The sequence below is a fragment of the Ctenocephalides felis genome, unplaced genomic scaffold, assembly GCF_003426905.1.
Source record: "Ctenocephalides felis isolate EL2017-DRISC unplaced genomic scaffold, ASM342690v1 CF-g0.4_SCAFFOLD_03572, whole genome shotgun sequence".
NCBI classification, from domain to species: domain Eukaryota; kingdom Metazoa; phylum Arthropoda; class Insecta; order Siphonaptera; family Pulicidae; genus Ctenocephalides; species Ctenocephalides felis.
The window spans coordinates 34,285,194-34,298,131 of record NW_020539726.1 but is presented as its reverse complement, the minus strand read 5'-3'; the positions used below and the strand labels follow the sequence as shown (position 1 = coordinate 34,298,131).

General features: G+C 29.7%; 1 protein-coding gene across 1 annotated transcript in view; it reads left to right on the top strand.

The window, feature by feature from the left end:
- Positions 1-3,248: 3,248 nt before the first annotated feature.
- Positions 3,249-12,938, top strand: part of LOC113388404 — a 29,325-nt gene continuing 19,635 nt past the window's right edge. Inside the window, exons 1-10 of the mRNA XM_026625786.1 lie at positions 3,249-3,311; positions 4,516-4,737; positions 7,892-7,946; positions 8,015-8,074; positions 8,137-8,184; positions 8,257-8,419; positions 9,435-9,582; positions 10,194-10,281; positions 11,181-11,208; positions 12,306-12,562. Coding sequence (XP_026481571.1) covers positions 3,249-3,311; positions 4,516-4,737; positions 7,892-7,946; positions 8,015-8,074; positions 8,137-8,184; positions 8,257-8,419; positions 9,435-9,582; positions 10,194-10,281; positions 11,181-11,208; positions 12,306-12,562 — 1,132 coding nt within the window. The remainder of the gene's footprint in view (positions 3,312-4,515; positions 4,738-7,891; positions 7,947-8,014; positions 8,075-8,136; positions 8,185-8,256; positions 8,420-9,434; positions 9,583-10,193; positions 10,282-11,180; positions 11,209-12,305; positions 12,563-12,938) is intronic.

Genomic DNA, 12,938 nt, shown 5'->3' with positions numbered 1-12,938 from the left:
AAGCAGTAGAAATTTTTATAAAGTTGGTGGGTGAGGTCATAGTAGGGTACGGTAGTGACGTAGGGTCCAAATACGAAGTATGTTTGTTCGAACAAGTTTCCATTATTGTGCGGCTTGCATTGCTCTTAAAGAGCCAAAAGTGTTAGGTGTCAGCTAACTGATAAATAAATAGAATTATGGCTGATTTAAAAAAAGTAGCGCATCCGTACCCAGTTTTCCCTATTGGTTTCTGATTTAATTTTTGATTTGTTAAATTAAACGTAATTTATGTCTTTTATAAACTTTGTCGATTTTAAATATACATTTATTGAATTTATTACTGTTTTTGCTTTTTCTGAATTTTTAGAATTTCATGATTGATCAGTTTTATAAATTTCTGAAATTTTTTTTTTTAATATAATTCTAGAATTTATTGGTTTTTTATATTATATAAATATTCTAGAATTAATGGTAATATCATGAACAATATGTTTCCAAGTGAAAATATCCTTTCGGAGCATTTCTGAATCAGCCTAATGAGAAAAAGCTTGACCATAGAGTTGCTTTCTAATAGTGTATTAGAGATAATTAATTACTTGTCTACTAATAATGAAGTTCTTAGTAAAAAACAGTTCCCAATACACTTTGTTGAACTTTAATTATTTCTAATTGCTCGAAAAAAATACCAAATTGTGTTTAATCAAGCTCTTTTTGCAATGACAATCATATTACATAACAATCAATGTAAATAAACATGAATACTCAAATTGAAAACGCCTTCTTCCTCCGTCTCATTATTATTTACATCTTTTGGGACATTGACCAAATTATTCGTATTTGTTACTGAACCCTGTTGAATTTGCGATTTTGATTGAATGATTTTCTCCAAATCAGGTAATTTGATTGCCAAAGATGGATTGACAGTTGATGGTTTTATAATGGATGGATTTCCTTCAGCCTTTTTTTGAGATTCAATTTTTGATTTTTCTGCATTTGCTTCCAAAAGACGAGGAGAAAATCTTCGACATGGGTTCAACAACCACTTGTTGAATTTTGGAGTTTTCTTAGTCATAGTTATTACTAAATTATAAGACAAAGTGGTAAAATTAATAAGTATTGAATAACAGAAATTATGTACGTCCTAACAAAATACGTAAATTGTAGAAAATAATAAATAATGAAGCAATAATTGAATTACTTTATATAAAAAAGTGTAACATATTGACATGAGCTATATTATAATTAAAACAAAGTTTTAATATATTATTTGTTATTTGGGCTATTTACAATGAAAGCATTTGGTTTTTAAAAATACATGAGAAACACATTAATAGTTGTAACATATCTATTTGGACTTTTTTTTTTTTCTCAGAAATAAATGCTATCAAATTCCTTTAGGAATTGTAATTAAAATGACCCTATTAATCTAAACTTAAATATTCACCATAATTATAGTAAATCACAAAACTTTAATAAAGAAAATTACCTTGTTTTCGATAAACTGCAAACCGATTTCAACTTTAATTAACTTTTATATATTTATGATATTTTGTTTATACGTTTACAAATGTACTGATAGCATTCAATTGTTTTATAAACAATTTTATTATCAATAATATGAGTAAGCGGATGCTTATGAACAAACACTGTTCTTATAAACATTGTCTGTTTAATAAAAAAATGTTTATAAAGATAATACACCTGTAAAATAATATAGACTACCATTAATATAGATTTTTTTTTCAATTTTCTTATAAAGTGCAATCTGTCTATATAGAAAGTCATTGAGTAATTAGTTTGACAAATAAAATATAAACTTTTAAATTTAAAAGAAAACCCCAGTGCTTCACCTTTTATTAATGCACTAAATTATATCTTAATTAAATTTTGGTATATTATTATAGAATGATTTTATTAAATACAATAATTTAGTATTAACTTCCCGAAGGAAATGTTTGTTTTTTCCAGAAAATCCAATTTGGTAATTTCGTGTTTTGTCGACGTGTCAAGTCATTCTGGATCGATTGTTGATTGATAATTTTTATAACTAAATTTTAGTTCTTAATTTGGGTTAATATTTTAAATTTAAGTAATAAGATTTTTATCATTTAATTATCATTTTATAAAATTGGAATCATATGTTCTAGAAAAAATTAATGAAAACATTTTTAACTTCCCGTAGGGTAAGTTATAGTAATGGGTCGAAAATCGAAAATGATAATTGTTGCATATAAAAAAATAAAGGTTTCTGAACATTTTGGCATACCTCAGAAAAAATTGATGTGTGCGTGTGTATGTATGTATGGATACAATTTTTCGATCACGTTTTCGGGCGCACGGATCAACCGATTTGAAAGGTTCAGAAAACATCCGATTCCTATTGATAGGGAGATGTGCTGATTAGTTTTTGGCAAAGGCAGGTTTAGCAGTTACGGAGATAGAGAGCAAAGAGTGCAGAAAATATAAATCGAGTTTTTGAGGGATGGGAGCATCGGATTGATTAAATGTCATATGTCATATGTCACGTGCTTAATGTAAAAGTAAATATTTTATGCTCGATTTGCATAAACAATAGTGAATATTACATTACATAATATATTATATATCATAATATAATATGACATTTAATCAATCGGGAGTTTCAACGATCGTCGGCAACGCTTGTTCACCAAGTCTCCTTCTATCTTAAGATAGTTTAGAAAATGGAAAACATATTAGGACTATCAGCCCATGTAATGTTAGATCTATGTTCTGAAACCGATCCAGCTTTTAAAATTTAATGTCGGAGTTTTTTAATATTGTGAAGAAACGGCTCGGCTGATCGACAAACAAAACTGACAAACGCTTGTCCTTATCGAGTTACATCGAATGGCTTTTGAATTTTTGGAATCGGTCCAGCAGTTTTTGATATAACGTCGAGAAAATATCAAAAATCGGTTTACATACACACACGCATACTTTTTCTAAATTTGGTCTCAATCGATTCAGAATGACATGAAGCGTCGAAAAGACATAAACTTAGCAAATCGGATTGCATCTTCGAGAAGTTATTAATTTTACCTAGACTTCATAATAATTTTATAAAAAAAAATTATATTATTTTTTTACATAGTCTAATGTCATTTCAAATACAAAAACAATTGAGTTATGATTTTTCCAAAAAATCATAAAAATCAATACACTTCAAAGCCAACATTTCCAACATAATTTTTTTCTAAATTTTAATCGTAAACATATTTTTAATAAAATTGTAACAAAAAAAAATTAAAATGTCGACAGCTATTGTGGTGGAATTGCCACTACTTGTGGATTTGGCACTCGGAACACCTCAGGTAAAATATAAAACTAGTGGTCTATGGCATCGTGCCTTAAGGCAAATTTCTGGAACTTTCCGTACCCTAATAAAATATTCGAGAAATTTTAAACGTTTTCAAATATATTATTACAAATACTGTAACTTTCATTATTTTTGCCATCTTGTTATATCTGAGCAAATCAAATGTAAATCATAAATCAATTTATTTTCAGAACATTAGCAATCGTCATTTCATTTCGAATTCAATTAAAAAAAAATAGTTGCCTAATTCACACAAAATTGAAAAAGTGCTCCTGTAGAGTCGCAGTCTAAACGCATTTGCAAATAATTCTGTGCGACATTTTCACTTATGCTGTGCTTAGCTTGGCGGCATTTTCACATTTTTCAATAGTTTTTTTCACAAAATTGGAAAAGTGCTCCAATACATAAGCAGTCTAAACGCAATTGGGTAATCATTTGTACCAGAGTCGCGCTTAGACTGTGCTTAGCCTGGGTTATTTTTTGAATTTTCAAACCAAAATTACAAAAATATTTTATGGAAAATAAAAAAAGATGTAATAATTTTTTATCCTCAAAACCAATTGTTTTGTCAATACAAGCAGAAAGTTTTTCAGATCATTCAAATCGGACGCTTATTAGTTCACTCAAAAACTGCCATTTTTTGCACATTTAGCTCTGTATTTCCGTAACGGCTGGACCTGCTTTTGCCAAAAACTAATCAGCACATCTCCCTATCAATAGGGATCGAATTTTTTTTAAACCATTCAAATCAGTTGATCCGTGCGCCCGAAAACGTGACGAAAAAATGCGGAAATGCAAAACACACAGGCACACACACACATACACACACACACACATCCATATTTTTTCTGAAATATGCCAAAATGTTCAGAAACCTTTAAAACGTCGAGAAATGAAAAAAATTCATTTTCGATTTTCGGCTACTATAACTACCCTACAGGAAGTGAAACTAGGTGCAAGTGGCATTAATAATTGATAGACGGTAGTCAATCTATCTATTAATTTAAGTTATGTACCATCTATAATTGTACAATTGTATTGTATAAATATAAATAAATATAAATATAAATTAATATAAATATAAAATACTAAACATCAATATTGGTAAAGGCTAGTCCTTATCGAATGGCTTTTAAATTTCTGAAATCGGATTTTTTTATGAAAACATACTGTATTCCTCATAAGTCTTTTTCCTTTAGGTGGGTGCCGTAAATTTCAACATTCTGCACTCCTTGCTGCATGTGATGATTCAGCAACTAAATTTAGCAGACACCCTGGTCGAATTTCGGGGAAGAACCAGCGTCTGCATAAACAATGTCCTGACGACAACCCAAGCAGGACCTTCTTTGGCGATGTCCGAATTCGAATTGCAAGGCCCTGCTGAACTGTCTCAAGGGCGGTATCATCCAAGTGGAAAAATGGTCAGTAGATAATGGAAAAACATTTTTGAAGTGAAACTTCTTTAGGCGCGACTATGGTGTAAATCCGCACAAATGCAACGGTAGTGCGTTACGGCAGATAAGATAAGATAAGAGTCGAGTGCCAATGATTTGTCATTTGCTTTTGATGATAACATTTGTATACGGGTCGATTGTGATTAGTCGTTGTGTGTGTGAATAGAGATCTGTCGTTGTACGCGTACCGTCATCAACGTTGTACGCGTACCGATATCAACAAGAAAATCGGCATAGATAAATAAACATTTTAAAGTTACATCGTAGTACAAATCTTGATTTAATGAAAAATGCCTGAATCAGAAGAATATTTTACCATGTAAACAAAATTAAACATTTGGGCCATGTACTAAACGTATGTTTATTTATTAGAAATTATTTCTACATTATTCGTAGTTTCTATAACTCTTTGAAGTTATTAAAATGGAAAGTATTTTTAGGCAAGACAGATATTACAGCTGTTCATAGAATGAGATTTTATCGCCAGCGAAAAAGTAACTAGTTGGTATTGGTATTTTGCCTTGAGGCAAGTTACATGAACTTCCCAATATGTGTAAATAATCGACTTAATCAATAAAAAATAAATTAATTTATGAGTGATTAAAAGTATTCCGAGTGGATTCATTACACATAACTGAAAACGAACAAACACCTTAACTCTCGAAGATTTTTTAAAAGCAAACCATGTAGTCTATCGCTATACTAAGTAAATCGTCTAATTTTAATTTAAGTAAACGTCAAAGAAACTACTCATTTTCTCAAACTTTGATGAATTTTTGAAATTAAACTACTTTTCAAGGCCGTAATATTTTAGTAAGTTCTATAAGACCATGATATATATCGCCAAAAAAAGTTCCATAAAAATCGGTTTAAATTAACAGTTAACTGTTAATTAGAAGGAAATGGCTCGGTAGATTTTCACCTAAAACTGATCAGTATCATTCCCAACTAACATCTTTCGAACAGTTTTTGATTTTTTAAAATCGATTCGGTAGTATCAGCTTAAATGTGGACGAAAAAGTTAACACTTTTTTTAAATTACGAAGAAACGGTTCGGCAGATCGTCTCACAAAACTGACATCCTCATTGAGATAAATCAAACGGCTTTTAAATTTCTGAAAACGGTTCAGGCGTTTTTGAGAAAACGTCTATCAAAGGTCTAATTTTGACAAATGCCAAAAGAACGATACCAATTTTTGCAAACTTTGAAGAATTTTTCAATCTAAACGACTTCTCGTAGGTCCGTAATATTTTAGTATGATCTACAAGACTATGATATATACCGTCGAAAAAAAATCATAACTAGCTGTAAGTGGAATTCTGTCTTAAGGCAATTAAGGCATCGTGCCTTAAGGCAAATTGCTGGAACTTCCCGTACAAAAATTTTTTTTTTTTAAAACGATTAACATTTTTGAAAAAAATTTACTTCAAAAAAATAATATTTTTGAGAAACTATAAATTGGACCAAAAATTACTTTTTTTTGAAAAACAAAAATTAAAAAAAAAAAAATATTTTAATTTTTTTTTTTTGAAAAAAAATTTTTTTCTTTATTTTGACATATTTTGGAAGATCTAAACTTTTTTTCAAAGCAATCGTACTGCTTTAACTGCATAAAGACGAAATATCAAAGCGCGTAAGCGCCGCCTAACGCGTAAACATTGGTACGGAACCCATAGGTCTGTAAACCAAATTCATACTTATTGTTAAAATCTCTATAATATATCTGATAATTTGATGTGCATAAGTCTAATGATCATTTTTGACCGCCAAATGGCATTTTTTGTTTACTTTTTTCATTAGATCTCCGAAACCGCTAGACCTGCCTTTATGAAAATTTGATCGGTTCTTCACCTTGTCAATATAAGTAAAACGTTTTTTGAATTATTAAAATCGAACGCTCCGTTCTCTTAAAAACTGAGTTACCGTTTTCGGCACTTTTTGCCCCGTATCTTCGGAACGTCTAGACCTCCCTGCGCCAAAAACTAATCAGCACGTCTTCTTATCAATACGAATCGAATGTTTTTTGAATTATTCAACTCGGTTGATCCGTGTTCCCGAAATTGTCGACGAAAATTTGTATCCGCACATACATACACACACGTACATACATACACACACACATACACACACACACACACACACACACACATACATCCATTTTTTCTAAGGTATGCCAAAATGTTCAAAAACCTTTGAAACGTAAAGATATATAAAAATTTTCTCAACTTGCCCTACGGGAAGTTAAAAATCATCGAATTTTTTTTTTAAAAAACTTTATTAAAAAAAAACGGCCCGGTCGATCTTTACCAAAAACTAATCAGCACGATTCTCAACCAATATCTATCGAACGGTTTTTGAATTTTTAAAATCGATTCAGAATTGCGGGCTAAAACGTGGACGAAATTTTTTTCACTTTTTTACGATTTACAAAGAAACGGCTCGGCCGATAGGATTTTTGATGAATACATAAACTTCTCCTTCGGGAAGTTAATTAAACATTTGTGTCGTATACTAAACGTAAGTTTATTGATTAGAAATTACAGCTGTTCAAAGAATGAGATTTTATCGTCAGCAAAAAAGTAAAAAAAAACAAGCAGCCAATGAATGTATGTTAATTTTAATTACATGAAGTTCTTTAAACACAATTGTTGTAGGATGAGTTAAATTGCAAAAACAATATTTGTTTAGGCGTTGTTTAACATAATCCACTGTGTGAACGAATATTAAAGAATTTATTAATCAGCGATTACTTCATTTCTTTAATAAAGATTCAAGTCCTAATGCTAATTACAATGACAAACCGATCATGTCAATTTTGAAGTATGACTTTAATTACATTATTGTTTTAAAATATAATACATATTTTTAATGCCATTATAAATATATAGATCATAATTTATCATTATATAAATGTTAACAATGGTTGACACTAATAAATGTGTGCATCACGAATGTTACCATATTACTAATAAACATTATTCAAAATTGTTATATGATGTATTTATTTTAACTTAAATGCCATCTTGTACAGTAGCAAATAAGTTTTACTTCAATCGCGTGTAAACCTTACGCGCACTCATTTTTTTAATTTAGTGTTTATCAGTATGTTTATATTTTTAGGCAACTATTTCGGAAGTTGCGCCAAGTCCTTCTGCTGATTCTGGAACGGAATTTGGTAAATTGAAATTAATAAAATTAATTACTGTCTTAATCTTTAAACTAACTAGATTTGTTCTTTTGCAGCTAAAAAGGGTAAAAAATTGGAAAAGCGGAAAAAATCAAGCGTGCAAAAACTTGTAGTAGGTGAGACTTTTTTTATTACCAATTCAAATAAATACTTATCTTAATTTTTTTATTAATTTTAGTGAAGCGTATGGGTGAATCCGTAGACGAAGTCAGTCCTGCATCAGTAGGTACAATAACACTTGTTTCTTCTATCATTTTATCCAATTATCGTTTTTAATATAAAATTTATTTATCCCTAGGTCCAAAAAGTAGTGCTAAATTTTCCCCGGCAACTGGAACGCCCATGGGTGTAGTTTCTCAAGAAAATTTTCAATCTTTTGCCGAAAGAGTTGCAAGTATTGAGGAGCATTTGAGGGCCTTGGAGGAGCTTCCTAATAATAAGGAATTGTTGGAAGCTGTTCGGTAAGATAATAAGAATTATTAGAAACCAATATATAGTATGGACAAAATTGTTAAAATGCAAATTTGTAAATTATTACCAAAAGTTGCCCAGAAGGTTGGTCGAAAGTTTATGGTGTTAAATATAGAAGTAAGCCAGACATCTTACGTAATTTAAATCTGAGTTAATTAAATAGGTTAGGGCAAGGCACAAAGGTCCAATTTGACTTTGGGCAATTATATTGTCAAATAATGTGAAATAGCGACTATCTGACTATGTTCAGTATAACTCCCTTCTACTTCATCATTGTAGAAATGTATTTTTTTTGCTGTTTTTCAAAAATTTGTTACTTGGTCCTTTGGGACAGTCAGGAGATAATTAGGTCCAATGTCTTATTTTTAATTTTAAAGAAATTTTACGAAATATTAGCTCGTAATATTTTAAGGTCTCGTAAACTAAACAACAGTGCTCAAAACTAAAAAAAGCTAACAACGAAAAAAAATACTTTTATTATCGATTTTCAAATATTTCCGTTTATTTTCTGCTAGAATGGTTTTAAGTATCAAGTTTATGGTTGGCTATGCATCTGTTGCCCTATACTTTCAAATATTGTTTAAAGAAAAATTATCTTTACTCTACCTTATATAGGGATACCAAAGTTTATTTTGATTTTTAGTAATTATTCTTATAAAAAACAGTCGAATGTAACTTAAAAATTACAATACACCTTAAATTACATAACGTATACTTAAAATTTGTATTCAGGTATCGTGAAACTAAATAACAGAGCTCAAAACCAAGAAAACTTCATTTCTAACTTCCTGATAAAAATTGACAATGTGGTGACAATTTTTATCTTTTGTTATCGATGTCGTCGGATTGAATCCCTTGGTGGCTGGTTACATGTCTTTTGCCCTCTACTTTAAAATAGCATTGTAAAAAATTCCTAATTATACTTGTTTTTAAGACATTGGTGGCGAACTTTTTACATTATAAGAATTTAATATTTTATTTTTTATTATTTTTTTTTATTTTTAGATCTGGTCAAGGTAATCCAGTGGCAGAAATGTGGAATGGCATCTCATTGTCCAAAAGAATTGAAGCTGTCGAATCTGGCATGAATAAATTGACGTCGGTTATGGAAGAACTTGCAAAAGAGTATACTAACGTTAATGTAGACCTTCAGGTAAATTAATAAAAAAAATTAAAATAGAAAAAGACTGAGTAAAAATTTAATATTTTTATCCATTAAAATAATCTAAAATAGAAATTAAAATTAGATAGAAATTAAGGGACCGATTCTGCCGCCCAACAGACCAATGTTATGACAAGGCTATGTTATGAAGAACTCTCCATACTGAATATTAGAAAAAGCCAAGTGGTTGCTGTGCAGTCCAGCGTTCCTCTCAGGTTGTCAGATAGAAAACCTAACCTAGAAAGTACACAAATATCAAAAAAAATCATCTCAGATAACAGGGTCTTTCTGACCCAGCTTCATAACATACAGACGTTGCAGGTTGTGTGTAAAACGCTTGAATGCACAGCAAATGCATGAAATTTTGACAGTATTCAGTATTCATCAGTAGCATAATCTATGGAAGTTGGAGCGTAACATGGCCTTGTCATAACATTGGTTCGTTGTGCGGCCCATAAAGGTGTTTTTTATACATTAGAGCAAAATTTTAATCTAAAATAGAAATGAAAACTGAGTCAAAATTGAATTTGTTTTTTTTAATTTGTTTATTTTTAATCAGAATTTCAAATTTGGTAAAAATTAAAGTTGTTTCTTATCCACAGGTTGTTAAAGTTGATGGAAGTAAAGTGGAACTACGCGATCGATTGGACAATATTGAAAAACGTATTTTTGATATTGAACAAGGAGCAGGTAAATTAAGTATATCATCATTTTTGTTTTATCCCAAAAAGATATTAATAACTTATGAAAAAAGTATTCCAAAATATTGTTTGACGTTTTTATGTTCTTTTAAAAACCACACAAAAAATTGTGATTCTAGACTATAATATCCCTTAAACTATATTATAATTTGGCACAAATCCAAACTTGTCAGATTCAAAATTCATTTACTTTCATTTACAAATTCATGTTTTGTTTGTGTCTAGATTTTTCATGAAATTTAATCTTGCACAAGATTATTTTTTGAAATTTAACTTATTTTATTGATATAGATAGCTATATCTATTTTGAAGATATAGAGATAGTTTGAATATTTTTTTTAAACTTCATTTTCTTCGATTTAAAATTGATTGAATTCTTGAATTTCTCGAAAAAATAATTACGTTTCAATTTACATTGAATATTAGTTTTTAAAAGTTACTTAAGAATAGTAAATTTAGTAATAGTAAATATTTTCAATTGGAAACATCCTAATACTGGGTTTGAAATTTATGATGGCCTTTTTCTTGTTTGAAATTTCTTCAGAAAATAACTACAAATTAACATAAATATTAATTTTTCTTGTATACAGTTGCTAAAAAATAATTGCTAAAAATTAGCTAACAATATTTTTCTAAGCTAAATTGAAACATTTTAAACTCAAATGCAAACTGAAATTGCAATTGATTATAATAATTTACTTTTGTTAAAATTTCTTAAATGATTTTTTAATAATTTTTCTAAATAACAATTTCTTTTAATAAAAGACAATAAAGAAAATATTAACTTACTCTTAATATTTTTAACATAAATAATAGCTTTACTTGTATGTAGATTAATTAATATTAGTAAATATTTTTTTAAATAATATTTTAACATTTTTGTTTCAGTCGGCAGACCAGCTTTAGGAGGAACACCGTAAGTAAAATAAATAATAAATAAATGAAATTATGTATATATTTTTTTCAATATATGATGCATCAACAATTTATTTAAATAGATAAAATTCTGAATCTATAAAACATTATTACCAAATGTAAAGATCTTTGCAAAACGTGGGAGTAAATTTTTCTCGCTTTTAATAAAAATTCTAGAACTGTAACATGCAATGTAAAGATCTTGGCAGAACTTTAGGCGTGATTTTCTTTCGCTTTCAATTTTTTTTTAATGTAATAATCCAAAATAGAATTACAACATTCACTTCGGATTGATTTTTTGTATAAATATTTATTTTAATCCATTTTCAAAGTTATTTTGTAAATATTGATGTCAGAAAATTTTCTAAACTTTAGAGATTGATTCTGCTGTATAACAGAAAAATGTTATGGCAAGGCTATGTTATGAACAACTTTCCGTACTAAATATTGACAAAAGCCTTACGGTTGCTGTGCAGTTAGTCGCTTTTCTCAGGTTGTCAGGTAGAAAACCTAACCTAGAAACCGCACAAATGTCAAAAAAACGATCTTAGATAACAGGGTCTTTCTGACTCAGCTTCATAACATACGAGTGACGTTGCAGTTTATGTATAAAACGCCTGAATGCATATCAAATACAATGACATTGTGACAGTATTCCGTATGATTCAGTAGCATATTGTATGGAAATTCGAGCGTAACATGGACTTGCCATAACATCGGTACCATAGTTTATTGTGAACTTTGGTTTATTTATTAATTTAAACTAAATTTGTATCTCAGTTCACTTTGCCACTTTTAATTTTTTTAAAATATCTTTCACTTTTCATCCTTAAATTCATATCTATCTATATTCTTGTTATGTATATCTATATTCTTGTTATGGCTATCTATATTCTTGTCATGTATATCTATAATATGTGCAGTACTCAACCGGGACTCGATCCTTGTTAATATGTGTAGTACTCAACCGGGACTCGATCCGAGTACCCCCGTATCTGGGAGTGGAGTTGAATTGACGCTTCATTTATTCCATATGAGTTTTTTAATTATCAATATGCCCTACTTTTAAAATTACATTTTTTTTTTACTTTATTTCAGGGAAGCCACAGGTTCGCCCTCCGGAGCAGCAACTCCGGTCTCTCCCGGAGCTGGTGGTGCAGCAGCTGGTGGTTACCAAACCACGGATTCCATGATTTTAGGACTTCGAGAAGACTTAAACTCGGTTCGCCAGGATGTTGATGCAATTGCTGCTAATATGAAGACTTTGACAGCCGTCGGAGATGCTGCCAGAATTGCCACTAGTGGTGAAGAAGGAACTAAACAGATGGACGAGTTGAGGGTACAACTAAGCCAAGGTAATAAAAAAAGAGTGCGCGTAAGGTTAACACGCGAATGAAGTAAAACTTATTTGCTACTGTACAAGATGGCATTTAAGTAAAAATAAATACATCATATCACAATTTTGAATAATGTTCATCAGTAATATGAGGTGACACTCGTGATGCACACATTTATTAGTGTCAACCATTATACATATTTATATAATGATAAATTAAAAATTATATATTTATATTTAGTATGCTATTACTAGATTTTAGTAAATTTTATCTAGTTTTTACTAATGTAAACCAATAACAATGTCATAGTAGAAAATTAAAAGTTATTTGAAGAAACGTAAAAAATGTCCTAAATTCATTTAATGCAAGTCATGAAAATACTAAAATCTGCATT